This window comes from Punica granatum, chromosome 3 (assembly GCF_007655135.1).
Source record: "Punica granatum isolate Tunisia-2019 chromosome 3, ASM765513v2, whole genome shotgun sequence".
Taxonomy (NCBI): domain Eukaryota; kingdom Viridiplantae; phylum Streptophyta; class Magnoliopsida; order Myrtales; family Lythraceae; genus Punica; species Punica granatum.
In genome coordinates, this window is record NC_045129.1 from 39820987 (window position 1) to 39843448 (window position 22462).

At 32.0% G+C, this 22462-nt stretch overlaps 1 protein-coding gene across 1 annotated transcript; it reads right to left on the bottom strand.

Annotated features, from left to right (window-relative positions):
• Positions 1–655: 655 nt before the first annotated feature.
• Positions 656–12316, bottom strand: LOC116199600 (nardilysin-like). The gene is made up of 19 exons (XM_031530023.1): positions 11786–12316; positions 11579–11654; positions 11239–11285; positions 10440–10552; positions 9892–9965; positions 9616–9711; positions 9404–9523; positions 8385–8618; positions 7768–7916; positions 5707–5863; positions 5143–5295; positions 4643–5022; positions 4067–4216; positions 3418–3600; positions 3071–3274; positions 2883–2989; positions 2403–2556; positions 1744–1865; positions 656–1431 (listed from the first exon to the last, which is right to left on the bottom strand). Exons 1-19 carry the CDS (start codon positions 12134–12136, stop codon positions 1173–1175), a joined length of 3129 nt encoding a protein of 1042 aa, XP_031385883.1. The 5' UTR covers positions 12137–12316; the 3' UTR covers positions 656–1172.
• Positions 12317–22462: the final 10146 nt, after the last annotated feature.

Below are 22462 nucleotides of genomic sequence, written 5' to 3' on the forward strand. Positions count from 1 at the left end.
GCTATTGCAATGACTCTATTGAATTATAATTGTGTTTTTAATCCATGATGTTCTAAACTTCTCTCGTGGGAATATGATGAAACCCTAGGTAATTAATATGATGATTGTAGTCATGTTATAGGATTAATAGATGAGTGGATGATTCATGATTGCAATTCATATAATTTCAATTTTAATTTTTCATTGATTATAATTGTTAGAAACACTATTGATACGGGAGTTGATATAGGCATTGTTAGGAATTCTTGATTAGACTAATTAGTTAAATGCGAAAGCTGCATTAATTAATTTAATTAGAGATTATCTATGAATTAATGCAATGTTTCTAATTAGTTATTCGCTAAGACATTAGGGATAATTAATTTAGGGCATTAGGCAATCGTATCACTGAAAAGTGTATGATTGTAATTTAAAGTCCACTATTAATTAGAGATGCGGGAGCTGATTAATTAATTAGGGGTTACTTTAATTTTAAAGGCTTGATAAACTCACTTAAATGACCACATAGCTATTAATCCATATAACATGATGGCAATCTGATTAGTGAAACTATGGTGGATTCTACTTTTCCCACTAAAAATGCTAAACACATAAACTAAAGTATTAAATGTTTAAACTGAACGTACTAAACATATCGCGGTGACACGGAGTCATATTAGCAAAACCCATCAATCAAATATTCGATTTCTTGTCCCAAAATAATAATAATAATAATAATAAACAAATAAATAAAAAGTAAATCACTCTTAATAATTCCTTCCCCACCGTTTGGAAGCACTAATGTTTTACAATATTACCTACAACAACAAAATCTCTGTTCACTCTCTCTCCCATTTCCTACTACGGTCGATAGAGTCAACTCACGAAGTCGGTCACCACCCAAGAGATGGCAGCCCCCGACAGTCTTTATGATCGCTCATTCAGACTCGACAATAACAACACCAACCAGACAATAAAGAATCTCACTTAATATGTTCATCAATAAACCAACACAATCTCCAATCTTTAACCCCCATGACAGTCGCATTGCAATTTGATCTCCACCATCTCTTCTCCGGACATCATTAGTTTGAGCAAGCAGTTTGGCTTTAGAAAGCCTGCGCCTTCCTAAGTATTCTGATGCTCCTCCGCCCTCACCTCAACATAGATGAGGTTGCCACATTCTGCTGGAATCAACAGAAGCTTGGATAGTAGGACGATGACATCTTGAACGCGATTACATCATCTATATTTGTCTGGACTGCTTTTTTTGGCTGCTGCTCCTCCACTTCTACATCTTTCATGTTGGTGTTGCAACCCCACACCTGAACTGAGAGTCTCCGGCATTCCGGAGAAGATTGTTTCAAGTATGTCTTATACCAGCTCAGAACATCACCTTTCGTGATGCTTCTGAGTTCCTCCGCTTCTCTTTCCGAGAAGTCGAACATGTACCTGAATGATACCCCGATCACCAGATTTGGTTTAAAATGAGCTTTGACGTCAAAAATGAGAAAATTATTGAAACGAAATTTAAATCAATGAGTTTTTTTTCTTTATTATCAAGAAACAAAGCCCCTGCAAGAATAATATTCTGTGGCTCGATTGCGGTCACTGCCAAGTCAGTTGCCAGAGGAGCCACCTCTCGACCCTGCAGTTATGCACTCAAATCTGGCGGATTTGGTTTGCAGGGGGTCAAATGGAGTGGCTTAATCCTGGCCACTGTGGCAGTAGAGGAGGTTGCTGGTGAAACGAGAGAGAGAGTACCTTTTATCAACAATCTGATTCCAAAACCGATTTGTCTCGTATGTGAGAGAGGGATCTTTCTCCAACAATTTTGACATTAAACCGCTTCTATAACTATCAAAGGTATCATCGTCAAGTCCAACCTGCAATGCAAATTAATTTAGAAATGTGAAGTCAACTGAAAAATAATATGCTTGCTCTTAAGAACATACTGACAATTGATACATCTCAACAATGTTATGGTGCCTGGGGTCTATCGGAGGGCCTTAATAGCAGGTCAAAGTTCATCAGAACAGATGCCCCATTCCATTATATTAATATAAAGCTCATCACTTCTGAAAAAGAAAGATCAAAACAAAACGATCCTCCTTCCACATTATTCTAACCAGGGTAACCTAAAATGGTCACTTTCAGTTCTAAATAAAGGGACCTGAGAAAGCCTACTTATTGATAAAGCTTCCATCTCAAGGGGACCTCATATCAAAATAGATAGGTGCACAACTTCAAACTACAGAAGTCATGAAATATCAAAAGCTTCGGTCTTGTACTACCTCCTTTCCAGCTTATTACTATTAGAAATACTGAAATGATAATTTCACCAAGACAAAATTCCTGGGTCTCCTGACAAAAGGAATGACTCTGATAAATTAACTTGTCAGAATGTTTAAAAAGATGCTTACCAACAATTCCTCCAGACCATTTATAAAGTTGTCAATTCTTCCGAGCAAGTAGAGTGGGTTGTACTTGGAAGATTGGACGCAGAAGCAAAAACCATATATACGATAGGTTACACGGGGACTGCACTCAACAACATAACCGAGCTGTTCCTTTGTCCTAAAAGTTCATAGGAAATTGAGAATTTTCAAAAGACAACCAACAATATCAGAGAAAAAGCAAAAGTAGTTTGCTAGCAGTCCATTCATATGTGAGTTGAGAACTCGCAGTCCCTGAGGCTTCAAAAGTTTAATTTTTCAAGTACAACAACTAAGAGCAATCAGAACACCATGAGAAAATCTCACGAATCACCAGCTAAACAACAGGAAGCCTTCATGTGTTATATCAAAAAGTGGGCATCTGCATCTGTTTAAGAACACATGGTCTTTATGAAGACTACCGAAATCTCACAAAAAGAGTAAATTTTTTTAGTAACGGATGAACACCTTAGCTGATTGAACGCCGGTTCTTCCACAATTTCATCAAAAAGATCTATCAAAGCCTTCATTCTGATAGATTCCTCCCCGAATTCTGGTCCAATCTGAAAATAAAGCTGCACAGAAAACATATTGATGGGATCAAGGAATTCACCAAAATAAAGTTAGAAAGCCAATTAGCATCATTTACTTCTTACCTCAACTACTGAGTTTGTTTCTGATTTATTCTTCGCATGGACATCTCTAACAAGATTTGCTCCAGAGGGAAGACAAATGACCTGCTCTTTATGCCTCATTTCATTTGGAAGTGGTTGTACAGGTAGATTCTTTCTAAATATATCAGTTATGGCAATAGCTTCCTCTTCTGTTAAGTTTCCATGACAAAGGCCCTCAATATAAATCTGCCAAAATTGTGAAGAAGAGATAGGACTATTGCCTTTTGAAACTAATGACATGCAGCAGAGGCAATATCTTTTGAAACTTACAAAGAAATTATGTGAACCTCATATCAACATAGACCAAGATATTTGCCGCATAACTTTACCTGTGAACGTAGTTTAGGGATGAATTCCTTCAGATCGGCCACAGACAGCCCACCCAGAAGATGCAGCTTCTCATCTACATCATAGAAACTCTTGCAGAGGAATTGCAATCTCAGGTATGATGAATGACTTAAGGGTTTCATATTTGTGTTTCTCAGTGATCTATCCAAATCCTCTTTAATAACCTGTTAAATAGGATATTCACTCCATCAATAATAAGCAATAAAGCCAGGACAGGTTAAATAGATTTTGCCAATTCTATCAAATCAAACAAAAGAACAGTAAGCAACATAAGAATGCTTACTTTCACTAATCAAGGTAAATCAACAACTAAAACCATATTGTACTCCGCCTTCCAGAACATTACCCCTCAAAGAAGTGCTCATAAAATAAAACTGACTATATATAGACAATTTACGTAATGCACCCGTCACACACTTATATGAAATAAAGGGAGGTATTGCTCGTCTCCACGCCTTAATTAGGGCATTAACGAAAATTGGATACAGGGAATAAAAGTTAAGGATGGCCCTTCAGATATAATGAGTATTTGATTACTATCAGTAGGTCTTAAAAGAATTTGTCACCAAGATGCTGCTCATCTTGCTTTAATAAGACTACATTTAGCCTGAAAAATGATACTTTTCTTACCTTGAATCTATCACCTGATGGCAAAAAAGATTTCGCTATCGTTAGAATTGTAGATAAAAGAATAGGAAGCTTGTGATTAAACCCATAGACCTTCAGCTCCAGCTTGTCACTGAAGAAGGATACTGATGTTTCCAACTTGGCAACACTTGCCTGCAGAAAGAAAGAAGCTCTTCCGGAGTTCAATTTATATTACTGAGCTTAAGTTTACTTTCGAGAAAATGAAGTCAGCCAGTGCATAAATAACTTTATTGATCGTTTATCTTTAAGGCAAGTGATTTAAGGGGCAAGTAACAGTCCTAAGTAGTTCGAAGGGCAAATCATCAACAGAAAAAGGTAAGCAATATCCACACACAAAGTTCACTTAGAAGGATACCTAACATCCAACTGCAAGGAGAAGCAGCTATTTGGCGGTAAACTAACTGAAATTACTTTGTACACAAAAACCATAGCCATCTCTATGCAAAGAGAAACGCAAACAACATAACTTTTGAATCAAATTACACATCCAAAAACTCAAACATTTACAGCATCAAATGTCAAGATAAAAGTTACAGGATATACAGAAGTGAATTTTACCTGATATATTATCTCATTTAGCTCGTCTTTAAGGAGGAGGATGAATAACTCAGTCATAAGACAGCTCTTTGCATCATCATATGCCCCCTTCAAGTTTATCCTGAAGTATGTATTTGCACGAGGAAGTTTGAAAATACTGTCAGGCTTGTACCATAACTTCATTAATGGCTCATCAATTATGCATCTTGGATAGAATGCATTACTAGATCCACTGTTTGTACTATCTGAACGAATGGAAAAGTCACATGGTATGAACTCATTTCTATGAGGTAGATGCAACTCTTCTTCAGTAACTGGAGGATCCTTCCACAGTTCAAGCAGAGATGGAGGAACATCTTCTTCAATGTATAATGAACCAAACCATGGCTCAAGCTGGGACGCTGAACGAAGGAAACAGCAAACAGAAATGTTGAGAAGCTCCATCTCACTTGCATTATTGGGAACACTACAAGACATTCATGCCCTTTAAGTACAATTATAAGGATGAAATGCATAATCACCTCTTGACTTATCAATTGACTTCGACAAAATGTCAATCCTCATATTATTTGGAGTGAAGAAACTCAGGATATGCTTTATCATCTCCCCATCCCATACTTGGTACACATAATCCCCATAGATAACATGCTCTGCTGGATAAATAAGAAGATGCTCTGCAATCAAGAGAATAGAACTATTCGCTCAGAATGCAGAGTAGACTCTGAAGTTCAACGTCACTGTGTTTTTTTGTTTTCTTCATTTACATTGGATGGTAAAGCTAAAACTACTAAAACGGAGCATCAGAAATAAGGGGGCGGTTGGTCTGGAATTAATATATGCCTGGTCCATAATGCAAAATATACACAACCAGTGTGATTCACGACCAAAGACAGAGAAAGTTCATATATCAAAACAAGAGCCTCCTGAGAAGACGCATCTGCAGTGAAGTTCTGGTGTTGCCAACAGAGAATTTTGTTGCTAAAATATAGACCAACCTAACACGATTACAGTTGTGTGGTGACTCAGCATCTAAAACAAGTAAGACACTAATGATTCCAAAGAAAATACAAACAAACAGAACAAACCAGCAAGTTCAGCAGCATAATCATCCTGAGGTTGCTCCTCTGCAAATGTAAATTCCATGTGCCCAATATCCTGAAGTTCCTTGAATATCCATTCCTGAGGAGATACTTGACGTAATAACTTTAGGTATTGATAAATGCAACCAATGATCTCGAAGATCTGCACATTTAACAGTAATGCAGGGAATCTATGAGTAAGTATACAAAATGGAGAATAAAAAAAGAAAAGTTTGCGATATGGAACCTCGAAAAAGGTTCAGCATCTCTTTTTTATTTCTCAAATATATTTCTCTTCCAAATCAATTAACTAAGTTCTCTCCTGAGCAGCTTCAACTGCCTTGCAACTTTCTTCCATTAGCAGCAGAATAAATTGCCCTACATTTGCCTGGAAAGCATTACAGTAAAAGTAGCTAGTTTGCAGTGGATAGATTTTAACACGACTCAATACTGACCGTTATTTCCTCAGTTTGATAGAGAAACTAGGAGGAAACCCGCGCATTGCACAAAAGTAAATCATATAAAGTACATAGATTTAGTTTTTGGACTTCAAAGATTATGGAGAACAATGTTGAAGGAAGGAAATAGGCTCGTAGGTTAAAGAATATAAAATTAGATCTTGGTATGTGTCTATATATTAGATTGAGTTTAGGCGAGAAAAAAATCTAAAATGCAGTAATTAAACATATATATCTCTTTCAGTTTCAAACAGTTTTTGAAGTTTCCATGAAAAGCCGACCTGCTGGCTGCTGCAAGAAATATAGAAAATATCAATTTTTAATTCTTATAAATAAGAATATTATGATATTCACTTCGTGCATATATATATATATATATATAGACACACACACACTCTAGACATTTCTGTTAATTTATATATGAATTCTATAAATTTAATTACTAATTTATTTTAAGCCAAATTCAATTACCATCAATAGAAATACATGCATAATACCTTTAATAAGCGACCTTTTTACAATATAATTAAAATATAAAAATAAAATAAAAAGTAGGCCACATGGCTCAGTATGGATTTTATATCAAAGGAAAAAGAAGCTAAAATCTAACATAATATACTGAAAATAGGATATGTTTACTTTCCTTTTGAACTATTCATGAAAAATAAAAAGCAGATAAGAATTGCTTATGCAATAAGAAAAGTTCAGAAAAAGAAATGAAAGAAAAAAAAGGATCAAAGATGACAGACACTTGCAATTACAGCATTGTCAACTCCCGATTTCAAATTTTGACCAAAAAAATAAACAATTAAGATAAATAAAAAAAGCAGAGAACATTCAATACCAAAATAGACATGTCGCTTGAATGGGGTATTATCTGAATCCTCCAAAATTAATAATAAATAGTGATAATATCATCACTGAGTTAATCAACCTTCCTAAAATTCATGAAAAGAACTCAGCTCTAGCCTCTATGTTGTTACAAAGAAATCTATGTAAATTATTAAAAAAAATTCAGAATGGAGAAGAAAAATCATATAGGCATTGAGGCTTGAATCAGACCTTGTCAGAGAGAGATGCACATTTGTGTAAAGAAATGAAAAAAAAATGAATTATATAATTTTTAAACGAATAGAAAGTACTTATCGACTTAGAATAAAGGAATAACGAAAACACAATGAGAGAGTGCATTTGTAATCACAAAAGTCACATACGATAATATATATCCTCGCAGAAAATCTTTCTAAAAATATCGCATACATCTGCTTTTATTATTCTTGAACCACATCTATGAAAATAAAGTATTAAAAAATTACTATATATAAGAAGTCAATATGGCGGATGGAGATAGCAGACTATTTCGATGACGTGGTGGCAGCAGAAAAGATAGGACAATTTTGACAGGGCAATCGCATGGGAAGATGACATCAAATGCAGTGACCACCACACGCACATATATAAAGATGTAAAATAATCCATCCAAAAGAACATAAACTGCTAATAACCTACAGGGCTTCTTCAAGTGCCTTGGTCAATGTAATGAAAATCCAAATAAAGGAGGAAATATATAAGGGTCCTGTCGATGATGATAATCATCACAGTCTAGTACCTTCCCCAAACCCAAGTCTGTCAGGTGTATAGACATGCCAAAAATGTAAGCCAAAGAAGATCGATGCATTCCTTCATCCCCAACACCAGCAGACAAGGAAGTTGCCCATCCCCGGGCTTTGAATAATGAATGCAGGCTCCCTCTGCCCTCTGAAAGTAGCACATCTATCAGCAACCAGCCATTTGAAGCATTCTAAGACATCATAGGAAATAACAAGAAAGCCAGAAAGTTCGACGAAATCATATTAAAAACTATTCTGTTCAATTATAGAAACATGGACAAGGAAAATAGGCAGAATTTAAAAAAAAAATTGACTATTAACATGCCGTTATGTGGATCCCCCTTCAGATAGTGATGTTGTCACATAACACCAGTATCAACCTCAAAACTCAACTAAGATACTGAAATTTCATTGATAAGAATCAATGAAGCTTTGAATTAAAATGGACAAAATTAGAAGATCATTTTCCAAACTAAGCAAACGGCAGAGTAAGCCAAAATAGCAAACCTGAAATTTATAAATAGAGCATGCACAACTTATAAAGATCAAGGAACCAACAGACCAATATGGAAATCAAAAGAAATTCACATGACAATCATATGATCGAAGTGATTACCATGGCCAAGAAGATGCGCTAGATAATCTTCTGACTTTTTAAGATATTCTTGGCGAAGACAGGGCAATGTCCACGATAAGTCAAGTACATGAACATCCTTCACTGCTTCTAACCGATAAACCTTACCAGCCTTCCAGATAGGCACTTCCATTCTCAGCTCAGATAAAGCTCCAGCTCCCTTTTTTACTTTTCCAAACAATTCCACAACCCAACTCTCAAGTACATCCAGAGATTCTGGTTACAGAAAATAACGCCTATAATTATGTCTTCAACAAATAAAAGTCGCCAGTCTGATAACGTAGTAGATGAGTAGTATATATTGCAGTCAAGCTAAATTGACAAAATTATCTTCAGTTTTCCATGTTGATAAAGAATATATCCGTAACTTCTGCATGCGACTCTTTTTAATCAGAAATCACTCAATATAATAATTATTTTGTGCCAAACACCTGTCAGCATTTGTATGATTTTCCAACATTAGCACAACAAATTTGTCAAAGATCTTCACAATTTATATAACTCAACTTCCAAAAGATCTCTTTCAGCAATTCTTTTTAAATAAATTTTCCATCAGCTGTAACATTTTCAAGTTAAGTATTTATGAGACATGCTCTTGATATTTGCATGGCTTAAAAGGTCCAACCAACCCTGCTTGACCATTGATTTTTATGCAGGAAAAATATCAATGAACCCCAAAACATAGTTCATACAGCATTTGCAGCAAACATCCTACTGGCATTGGAGCTTGAAAATCTGATAACTAGTATTAACATTTTGACCAGCATATCGACTACCAAAATCATATCAATCGATGAATACTATCACAATGACATGTGATATACCAGTCACCTTATTGCACTGTGTCTGAATGCAATGGCGCCGAAACCATCTCTAAGATTCAGCTAAAACTATAAGATTGTTTAACAAAAAGATCATCTACATTGACATCATAAAGACTCATATAAAGAGGTAGGCAATTAAGAATATGAAAGAAGAAGATTATACAAGAATAATCTCACCTCCACCGATAACAACTAATTTCATCAAAGCACCGTGATAATAATTCTTGAACAATTCCAGAATGTGTTCCCTCAAATTGATTCCCTTTTCCATTGCATCGACCAAGCTTTTCTTATTTCCTTCAATTGGAATATAAACGTAAATATATCTTAATGTACACATTTGGAATCTTCCCCTGAAAAGAATTAAGAGAGTATAGAGCATATCTCACCCCAGAAAAACCTATTAAATGGGTGACTGGGCGAAGAAGTATAGCATTGAAGTTGTTGAAGACGACACGCATCGCTTTGCAATACCTGGTTAAACTCTGTTGACAATGTTTAAATAAATTATTTACCACTTTCATCGGGTAAGCAGAAGCTTCTGACTATAAGAGCAAAAGATAAAAATGGAGGTAACATTCAACCTAGAAGGGACAAAAAGAAAAAGAAAAGAAAAGAAAAAAAGCACTTGTTTTCCTATAATTCCAGTTGAGAACAAGGCACACCTGAATCTACAGCAAGCACTTCTCTTTCCATGGCTTCCATTTTCACCAATGGTGAAATAAAAAACTGAGAGAATCTGACAAAGCAAAAGAAGCACCGTAAATATCTAGTTTTTTTTTTCTGTATAAATATAAGTTGAAGACACCACATGAATGTATATCTATTATTCTATTTATCTACAATTGCTCCAACACTGTATTACTTTCATGCTCACTATTTTTTCATCTTATCTTAGTCAACAATCAAGAATACAGATTGAATTCCTCCTGGAATTTAAGTTTTGAAGAAATGGATGAAGAAGGGTTCGTTCTCATCTTCCATTTTCAGAAACAAAACTACTTTTAACTTTCCCGAAATTTTATTATAAAACAAAGATCACTAAATGCAATCACATAAAAGTTTGTTGTCATCTTCCATTTTCAGAAATAAAACTGCTTTTAACTTTCCCAAAATTTTATTATAAAACAAAGATCACTAAATGCAATCATATAAAAATAAACCTATTAAAAAGGACGGAATATTACATATGAAGGCACCAAGAGGTTATCACCTTTCTAAAGCACCCTTGAGAAATTCCCGTTTGACCTCAAAATGGTAGCAAGTGTGCTCTGCTTCTGTGTATGCATTTGAGGATCCTCCATGCTTGGACAAGTAACTATCATACTAGCAAAAAAAAAGTCAAACTATTACTGAATTCCGTATACAGTTATTTTGCTCTACAGTAACAGCATGTGATCTATAATCACACCCTGACTGCTTGGAACATTTCCTTTAGGTCTCCCCATCCATTTTCAACTGAGAGCCTCCCATATATACATGCTTTATCCGATTTCTTAGTCACGGAATTCTACACGCCTTTTGTTTGGGCCATAAGATGGATGTTCGTTCATCAAGACAGATGACTACCAGCTCCTCCATCAAGGTGTCCTTCCAGCGAAAAAAAAAAAGGGATTCGTAAAGTGAATCTTTACAAAGCAATGAGTTGTCTCGTGCAAGAGAATCACATGCTGCTTCTCTCTCGACTCAACAAACTTCAAAGACGCTAGACATTTTAACTACTCAACTTATTTTCCAGTATATCTATCTGATATGCTGACAATGGCTTCTTGTATTTGTTAAGTATAACCCCTAGTCAACCTGTGCTTTGACCTGTAAGCGGGTGATTAGACAGTGGTATATTTGGTTGAGTTATCGTTTTCATAGTGCAAGACTCTTTTCCAGTGAATACTAGATTAGACTTGTATGTTTAAATACACACAGATGATCTAAATCTGACCAGTGAATCGCCGAAAGTGAAGATAACAAGCAGCATCATCAGTTCAGATACAGGAATAGGATATTGAGCAGACCTCATTTTCATCAGGGTATTTCGAACTCCCCATGAAGAGCATGTGTTCTGCGCAAAAAGCAGGATTAAAATCCAAGCTTACCGGTGGATGCAGACGGGGGAAAAAAACAATAAAACTTGAAAGCGTTGGACAACTGAACTGATAAGACAAGGGGGCTCTCTTCTTCGGAAAGAAGTTCTTCACAGAAGAACTGGAAGAGAGAGAGAGAGAGCTTGTGAACGAGAAGAATTCCAAAAAGACACAGGGATGGGCTCGAAGTCCAACCACAGGAATAGCATGCAATAGCAGGTAGAAGTAATGAAAGTGGAGAAAAGTGTTTGTTTAGAGCATCGAACCGAACCTAGGAAATGGGCGAGACCCTGTGCCTCGTAAGGATCAGAGAAGCTGCCCATACCGACGCACATTGCTGCTGCGGCCTGCAAAGTGAGACCATAAATCAGACAGATTCGATTCGAGGGTAGCAGTGATTAGACTATCGGAGCGAACCGAAAGAGAAAACAAGAAGAAGATTTGGTTGAATTTGAGTAGAGAAAGTGATTAAGCGGACCTTCTTAGTCTGAGAAGCGACCGACTGACTCTCTCTTTTCTTGGACCGGTGCTGTTGGGCATCCTCTTCTTCCCCTTCATCCGTGTCATCTTCTTCGCTGTACTCGTCTTCGTCAAAATCGTCGCTGCCCGGGTAATCGTTGTCCTCATCATCTGCATCCTCGCCTCCCTCCAGCTCAGGGTCACTGCAGTCAGTGGAATTGGGGGAAGCACCGTCACCGTCGGGGCAGATATCAGGATCGTGGATGAGCAAGGCAGAGAGGCCATTATCGAGTCGGATGAGGCGGTAGAAGCGCCTGTCATTGGGGGACTTAATGACGATGTCATCGGAGGAAAAAGTAGAGCAGCCCATCCTCCAGCTCGTTCGGGAGACACTTGACCTTCTTCTTTGACGTCGGTGATAGTGATGGTGATGGGAGAGACTGTAAATTGTACACTCAGTAATGGTGGAAGAAGACGGGGCAACGGCAATTGGAGCTGGAGAGAAAGTACTATTGCTTGCTGCGGATTGACTTGAGCGTGCAGCAGAAAAGAACCCTCGCCATTTCTCTTTTTTTCTTGAGTAAATTACTGATTTAGTATGCCTGCATGTTACATCAGATTTTATGATATCAACAATTTTTTTACATCAAATTGAATTTTGAAAGATTAAATATACATTAAATTCGACCTCAAAAATTTTTTTATGTCAAATTGAATATTGATAGATTAAGAATTGAATATTGAGAAGTTAAGTATACATCAAATCTCAAGAAATTTTTTACATCAAACTAAACATTAAGAGATTAAGTATACATCAAATTGAATCTTGAGAGATTAAATATACATCAGATTGAACCTTGAGAGATTAAGTATACATCAAATTCGACCTCAAGAAATTTCTTACATCAAATGAAACCTTGAAAGATTAAGAGTGTGTTTGGTTTTTGAGTTAAAGTAACTTTGATTTTGATTTTGATTAAGGAAATGGACAAATAAGATGGTATAAATTTGACTTGGGAAACGTGTATTTTTGTTGTGTAGTGTGTAGAGTTAAAATCAAAATCATGATTCTCGAATCAAACTCTGAAACCAAACGGGCCCTAGTGTACATCAAATATGACCTCAAGAAATTGAAATAAAATAAATGTATAAACTAAAACATAAATAAAATAAATATATAATGTCATCAAAAAATTTCTCGAGGTCAGATTTGATGTACACTTATCAAAGTTCAATTTGATGTTAAAAATTTCTTGATGTCATATTTGATGTACACTTAATCTCTCAAAGTTCAATTTGTTGTAAAAAAAAATTTTGAGATCGAATTTGATGTACACTTAATCTCTCAATGTTCAATTTGATCTAAAAAATTTTTTGAGATCAGATTTGATGCAATATGCTTCTCTGGAGGACCAAATCATTAATTTACTCTTTTTTTCTTTTACATGTATATATTTATATTTATATATAGGGTAAATTACAAAAAAAAACCCAAGTTTTGTAAAATGTCTCAATTTTGTCCTAAATTTTGTTTTGTAACAAAAAAACCATAAGTTTTCTAAAATGTCTCAAAAATGACCTCCGTTATAACTTCCGTCAATTTTTGCTGTTGATGGTAGGTCCCTTTAACAATCCACGTAGGCAAAAATTGACGGAAGTTATAACGGATGTCATTTTTGAGACATTTTAGAAAACTTATAGTTTTTTTTGTTACAAAACAAAATTTATGACAAAACTGAGACATTTTACAACACTTGGGTTTTTTTTGTAATTTTCCCTTATATATAATATTTTTAACTAAAAGGGCTAATGACCTAAAGAACTCAAACTTTTCACATTTTATCGATTTTAGTACAAACTTCTTTTTTTCTTAAACTTAACAATTTACAAATTATCAATTTGATATCAATATTAAAACGTTTCAACTTTTTTTTGTGAAATACGGGGACATAACCCAGATCCATTAATAAAAGAATTCAGATAATACAGAGATGAGACATGATAGCCCACTACAATATTGCTAAAAATCAAACTATCAAGTCCAAAAGGACAATTATCAAGTCGATGGACTCCAAGAGGAAGTGCTAAAGCATGATTAGCTAGCCAATCGACGCACATGTTACCTTCCCGATAGATATGCTCAATCATTATTGACCAATTTCGGTTGAGTGAGGACCGAATACCACTCAAGATAGCCGCATTACAGCCCGTCTGCTCTCTGTGTGAGCGTAGAAGACGTGAAACTAGCTTAGAATCGGCAATTGGCCATTACTCTTAATCGAGATAGCTGGGGACCTCAGTAGTCGTCAAAAATTAATAAAACCAAATAGCTTTTGAAGAAGGATTTGGGGTACTATATGCCTTATAAAATAGAGGTTATTACGCCAGATATCTCACGGTATTACCCGTTTATCAAATTTATCATATGGTTTAAAAATTACCTAGAAAAGACCCATAATTTACATTCAAAATCTTTCATGGTGTTAATTTCACCGTCACCATTTAACAGTGTTGCTGACGTAGAATGTAAGTGGGTCCATTCTTGCTACTGTGGCCCTTTATTCGGAATAGATTTAAGAAAAAATTGAAATCATTGAATAGATTTGAGAAAAAAAGTTAAAATCATGGGATATGTTTGGTGCCTACTTACGTTTCATTAACAGATAAATTGAAGGCGGAATAAATTTTGAAGAAGATATAAACCATAGGCTTTTTTGTGTAATTTTTAAAGCATGAGATATATTTGAAAAAAGATGAAACCATGATATATATGGCGTAATAATCCATATAAAATATCAACCAAGAATTTGGAGTATCCCAAATCCCAACGCCTTGCTCCTCGATGCCCAGTGGTCGTAAAAAAATTTGTAATAAGTTGGCGAGGGAGACCTATAAAAGAATTTTATAATAATAATAATAATTATTATTATTATTATTATTATTGATATCGATATAGATATAGATGATGATATAGATATCTAATCCAATCAATATCAATATGTATATATATAAAGTTGACAACACATTAATAAATATGTTGCAAAATAGTAAATCCATATTAATTCTTCTGTTAATATACTATATAGAAATTAAAAAATAATAGTTAATATTACACTTAAGAACAATATATATGAGTAATCTATAATCTATCTATATTGTGTATAAAATTGTATCCACTCTAATAAATAGGGGTAGAATGGTAAATGTCTTAATAAATTAATATGTAATATAGATTTTAAATCACAATAATAATAATAATATAAACTTGTATATACTCGAATAAATAGGGGTAGAATGGTAAATGCCATAAATTAATTTGTAATGTAGATTTTGAATCACAATAATAATAATTATTATAAAGAAATAAATATATCCAATAGTAAATGTTTTAATAAAACTAATATGCAATATATAATTAAATAATTATTATTATTGCAAATAAATAAACAAATATATCCAATTGTAAATTAAATGTCTAAAAAAATAAATATATAATATAGAAATTAAATAATAATTATCATATAATATATATATATATAAAGTTGTATCCACCCTAATAAATAACGGTAGAATGGTATATGTAATAAATTTATATCCAATGTAGATTTTTAATCACAATAATAATAATAATAATAATAATATAAAGTTCTATCCACCATAATAAATAGGGGTAGAATAGTAAATATATTAATAAATGAATATGTAATATAGATTTTAAATCACAATAATAATTATTATTATAACGAAATAAATATATCCAATAGTAAATGTTTTTAATAATCTATATAAATATGTATAAAATTGTATTTTATGTAATAAGTATGATTAGAAATGTAAATACTAATTGTTATAATGCTAGAGAGCTCAATATCTAAGGAATAAAAAGGGGTTAGAAACGTAAATGTTTATTGATATATTGTTAAAAATGTCAATATCTAAATAATATTTACTTATATATTTAAATTTTTATTAAATTTAATTTTGAAAAATAAAATTAGAAAAGAAATTTTCCTGAATAAATTATGTAGGTATTTTGACCCTCAATCTAAAATAATTTTCTTTGTAAAATATTAAATTCCAAGTATAGGTTAACTATACAATCCCTCAAGGCAAAAAGTCCAACAGATCTCTATAGAAAAATTATATGTGCAAAGCACGAGTAAAAGAAGGCTAGTATTATAGAAAGTTGTATCCACCCTAATAAATAGGTAGAATGGTCATTGTCTTAATAAATTAATATGTAATGTAGATTTTAAATCAAAATAATACTAATTACTATAAAGAAAAATAAATATATCCAATAGTAAATGTCTTAATAAAATTAATATGCAGTGTAGAAATTAAATAATAATAATTATTATTGCAAATAAATAAATATATCCAAAAGTAAATGTCTTAATGAATAAATATACAATATAGAAAATAAATAATATTTATTATTACCACTAAAGAAATAAATATATCCAAAGAAATATATTAATTACTTATCATTATTTCATAAGTAAATAAATATTCATAATTTTTGGATTTCATTAGTAAATAATTATCCATAATTTCAAAAAAATTGGGAAATATTTAAAATTTAAAAATAACTATTAAAAATCATTATTAGCTTTTATAAAATTTCAATAAAAAAATCTCACATCAAACCCATTTTATCAAAAATCACTCAAACCCACTAAAGCTAATACATGAAATGTGATTGAGAATAAAATCAGCTTAATGCTAATTTTAAAATTTTATAGATTTTATGATTATTATTCTTTCATTAATTAAAGCTAGGAATTTTAGATTTTTAGTATTTTAAAATTAATTTTTAAAATAAATTAGATTGATGATTGTGATTATGTATATGAATTATTTTACATGAATTATTTGCTCGAACTCTTCAATTAATATTATTTAGAGTGGGTTTGAAATTACCATATTGAAATTTATATAGTATAAAAAGATTAATTTTCTTATATTGCAATTAGTGCCTTCATATTTAATTTCTTATAATAAATTTTTCTTTATAAATCTGTGAGACGCGTGGTTCAATAACCTAGTACATATAAAGTTATATTTCATGCAATAAATATGGTTAGAGAGGTAAATGTTCACTGATATAGACCTAGAAAGATCAAAGCATTGTAATAAATAGGGTTTAAAAAGTAAATATTTATTAAAATAGAGTTAGAGAGGTCAATTTCTAAATAATATTTATTTCTATATCTAATTTAGATTAAATTTAATTTGAAAATTAAAAAATTAGAATTTTTTTATTTGAATTAATTTGTGTAGGTATTTTTATTCTAATTCTGAAAAATTTAATTTGTGCAAATTTAATTTTCAATTGATAGATAAATAGTACAATTTATAAATGAACTAAAACTTATAACTACAAAATTCAATATATTATCTGACTTTTGCAATACAAATCTCCTATCATTTTAAACTAGATGAGAATCTGGACATTGCACATGAATGATCAATAATGTTTTGATAGAAAGTAGTATTTTAAATTAAATATATTATGAATTTCTTAAAAAATTATGGATCCAGAAATTATTTCACTTGAAAATTAAATGAGTTTACTTGATTACTGATATTTCATCCAAAGATAGACAATATATTTTATAAATATTCATTGGCATACATATAGAAAAATATTTAAGTCATATATATACATGGAATATTTTTCCTCGATATAAAGGAAGCACATATTATTTAAGATAATTATGCTAGGAGAACAAAACAATCAGAAATTGTACATTTCTCATAGATGGAATTACCATGTAATATCCATGTATAACCAACCGGTGGTGAAAATAAAATATATCTTGCAAGATAATAATTTGAAGATTTATCTAATAACCAATACCTAGTATAAGATTAAAAAAAATGTATAGAAAATATGAAGAATAATATTAAAATTAATCGTGTTAGATTAGACTAATGCAATGTTTATACTGTACATAATTTTTGAATTGAAACTTTATAGGGAAATAATTATTGACAACTAAAATAGTTCAAAAACACAAAATTTATAACGGGGAGTGATGGAAGTGACTTAAATTGTATCACAAATTTTTTCATTCAAAGAATTTTCTAGAGAAATCAATGCATTTAAATATAAATCATGCAGTTACAACTAAATGAAATCATTAAACTGTATAAATTGGGCAAAGCATAGTTAATGTTGAGAGAAATATTCTTAAAATCAAAGAAATTTGAAAAGATAATGCTAACTCCATTAATCTTCCCAGAGTACATTATAGTTTATCATCAAATAGTATAAAGCTAACCATATAGATTTCAATCGAACATAATATATTATCTATAAAAAAAATTAAACCTACTTAAAACTGCTCTTTAACGTAAATATGCTAATACTCATCAAAATTAAGTTAATAAGATTTTATATAATAAATAACCAATAAAACTTGGAAGGCAGAGAAAAACCTTTTTGTAGACTTTGATGCCACTTGTTGGGAAAGGATCACCGAATACGTACACACAGTAGTTAATTTTTCTCGCCTTGTGTGATCAAAATAAGATCTAAGGAAGATAGAGAAACACCAAGATTTTTAACGTGGGAAAAGCCACGAGACGAACTCCAAATCAACTTCACTAAAATAATAGCAGTTACACATAACTTTTCATCAAGGACAAACCCTTTAATCTGAACTCAGAGACACACTCTTCGATCACAAAAACCAAAGTTCGTCACCTGAAAAGAGCGGTTTACAAATTAAGGTAAAATAGCACCTACAAAGCTCAAATTAAAATCTAGACTATTCGAACCTAGCCCTAGAAGTCGTGATGTCGTTGCCAAAATTTCATCTCAATCGAAGTTTTCAAAAAAAGAGATACCTTTTTTATCTTATTTTGTTTTCTTTTTTTCTCAAGTTTTTTTCTTCTCTCCTTATTCTTATTCTATTCTTTTCTTCTGCCCACAGACATCAGCTATCGTTCGATTCATTGCACTATAGTGCTTGCCACCACCACCACCTGCTAACAATATTGCATAAACTTAGAGTCCTCATACTGTTAATGTCCTCCATCACGAGCTCTAGGTACATCTTTGTTCTTACTCCTCAAGGGTATGTATGTGGGTAAAATTGGAGATATAAGTTGCTTCAAATGTAAATCTAATATCGATTATCAATACAACGTATTAGTTTGCAACTAAAATTAAATTTACTCCTGTTACTTAGGTGGGATCTTAAGTGTATTGGATCCTGTTACTAAAAAAAATTGGGTAAATTACAAAAAAAAACCCAAGTTTTGTAAAATATCTCAATTTTGTCCTAAATTTTGTTTTGTAACAAAAAAACCATAAGTTTTCTAAAATGTCTCAAAAATGACCTCCGTTATAACTTCCGTCAATTTTTGCTGCTGATGATGGGTCCCTTTAATAGTCCACGTAGGTCACACGTAGGCAAAAATTGACGGAAATTATAACGGAGGTCATTTTTGAAACATTTTAGAAAACTTATGGTTTTTTTGTTACAAAACAAAATTTAGGACAAAACTGAGACATTTTACAAAACTTGGGTTTTTTTTTTGTAATTTGCCCAAAAAAATTTATATATACATAAAATTGGGTCCGATCAACTTCTTTCCGATTTTTTTTCTTTAAAAATTAAACCTGCCTTTAAGATCTTTAATTTTTGAAATTTTTTGATCAATTTGGGTTGGATTTTTCTGAATTTTCGAGTTATGGGTGTCATTACAAGACTATTCGTAAAAATAATATTTCAATTAATTATTTTATAAAACTTTTATTAAAAATTTACATTCATTTCTATGTTTTTTTCTTTAGCATATTCTATTGAAATGAAAGAGCAAGTCAGAAAAACATATTAACTCAAAAAATTCTTTAAATAAATTATAATTTTTAATCGCATTAATTTCATTTTTTAAAAAAATATTCTATTATTTTAATTATACGTATCAAATTTTTATTAGTCGAACATTTGTTTCTGCATTTGAAAAAAAAACATAGCTTAAAACATCACCCCTATAGTTTCATCATTATATACCATTTATAATTCTACATAATTGTGCTATTATTAAAAAATAGAAAAATTGTGATGAAAATTGAAAAAAAATAATTTTTTTAGTGAAAGGAAAGAAAAATAACTTAGATTGAGATAGAGATAGAATGGGGGCTGAAGTTAAATGAGTAAAAAATAGAGTGGAAAATGACGTGTGAATTGATGAAGGAGTGAAATAAGAGATATATGTTTAAAAATTTCAGCGGTTTAATAATTTTATTCTTGCCTCAAGTTTTACTTTTCTTCAATAGAGTAAAAAAATAATAGAGATAATTTCATAAAATTGTACAAAAAATTATACATATACTTAGATATAGTGATTTGTAATTAGTATGCTAATTTTGTACATACTTTTTTATGTTACACATATGTAAACGCTATTTATCAATATACATACATATATATGTTTTCATTGAAATTAATAATATTTATTTTTTTATTAATTTAAATGAAATATATTTTATTATTGTTTACTTTTAATAATTTTTATATGTAATTTAATATTTAAATACCCATGTGGTCCACTTGATAGATTTCCATGTGCTATGTCTGCAATATTAGTGCCATTTTAAAATGGTCTATTAAAATTGACAGAAAAATGATGACATGCTAACGTGATATGTGACTCATAAATTGTAATTTTTCATGCAATTAAAAAAATTTCGTGCTAGAAATAATGAAAAGGGCAAATTTTTACTTTTTTTGAGTTATCAACCTTCAGAAATATTATTAATTATTAATTATTTTATTTGTTTATAAATTAAAGTAAGAACATATTTCTAACTAGAAATGGTCACGAATCCATTCAAAAGAAGATATTGTTAACATTTCGCCACGAAAAACTAGCTGTCCATGTGAGGCAAAGAAACGCCTTTACTCATCCCGGGATCCACCACGCTTTGCGCTAGGTTTTTTTCGGCGTACGACCCCCACATTGATTTTCTAGGTTTCGAACCCATGACCTCCGAGACTTTTCTGGGCTCTGATACCATTTCGCCACGAAAAGTTAGCTATCCATGTGAGGCACAAAAGGGCCCATACGGTTGAAAGTAATACTTAAAACGAACTCCTTCTGGCGTGTTTCTCAGCTTGTTAACCTTGGTAATTATATCTCGGCCAACCACTATGCCTTTCCTTATAATTTAGGGAAAAGCACAGAAATTTCCCATTGTGATTTGATCTTTGGACAAATTGGACCCTGTAGTTTTTCAATGGATAATTAACAATATGTGGTTTATTTCGTGAGACATAATAGACATCACTGTTAGTTTTTTCATCACTTTTAGTCCTCAAACTTTTCTTTTTGCAATTATTACCATCAAACTTTCAACTTTTTTCCAATTTGGTCCTAAAATTTGGAGGAAAAAAAAGGAAAGGGGTTTGGGCCGCTGGTTGGCAAACTCAATCCCATCACTGAGGTCGCTGGCACCTACACATTTGGAGTTGCCGATTGGTAGCCTTAGCCCCCAAATCAACCCAGATCTCAAACTCGATATACCGGTCGATTCGGAGGCAGGGACCCCACCCCACCTCCATGGTCCCTGGTAGCCTCTGTGGGTGCAGGCAACCTCAGTGGTAGGCTCGGGGATGCTGACCGGCGGCCCCAACCCCTTCCCCCTTCTTTTTTTTTTTTCCAAAGTTTAGGACCAAATTGAAAAAATTGAAAGTTTGAGGGTAATAATGGCAAAAAGAAATGTTTGAGGAGCAAAAGTGATGAAAAACCTAATGGCGAGGTCTATTATGCCTCACGAAGTAAATCATAAGGTACTAGTTATTCCTCGAAATATCACGGGGTCTTATTTGTCCCAAGCTGAAATCACAAGCGGGTTTTTGTACTTTTCCCTATAATTTATATATTTCTTTTTTAAAAAGAGTTTTCTTGATTTTGAACTCAGGAACATCCCTTGGCCCATTAATTTTTGTATTCTTTTACAAGTATATATTATGTTGTTCGAGTATTATCGATTTTAATCTTATCCAAGAAAGTTTCACGTGCAATACACGTGTAAGTTCGCAAGTATAATTTATATCTATATATTCTACTACATATTTTCTTCCCTTGTGTATACAATCTATATTTTCTACTATATAATTAATTAATAAAATTTAAAACAATCTATATATATTTCCTTACTATAGGATTATGACGTGGCAAAGTGAGAAAGCTCCTTTTTAATTTTTGATGATGTGGTAGCATAATAATTCGGTTTAGGCTTTGTTTTCATATATATATATATATATATTTATATTTATGTTAGAGTAATTATTATAGCAAATAAAATTTATATTATATATAACAAATTAATTATTCTATGTACAAACAACTACAATTATATGTACCTTCGATCTCCGTAAACTTTACGTGAATTAATTTATGTAGGTATTTTATGCCCTCATTTTGGAGAATTTTATTTGTAAAAGATTAATTTTCAAGTGGTAGGTTAACTATAATCTATGTAACGACTAAAACTTATAAGTACAAAGTTCAATATATTAGAATATTGCAATACAAATCTCCTATCATTTTAAATTTATGTTGAAAAATTTATTATAGCAAATAGAATTTATATTATATATAACAATATTAATTGTTTTATGTGCATAAAACTACAATATAATTATATGTACCTTGTATCGTACATAGTTTATGAAAA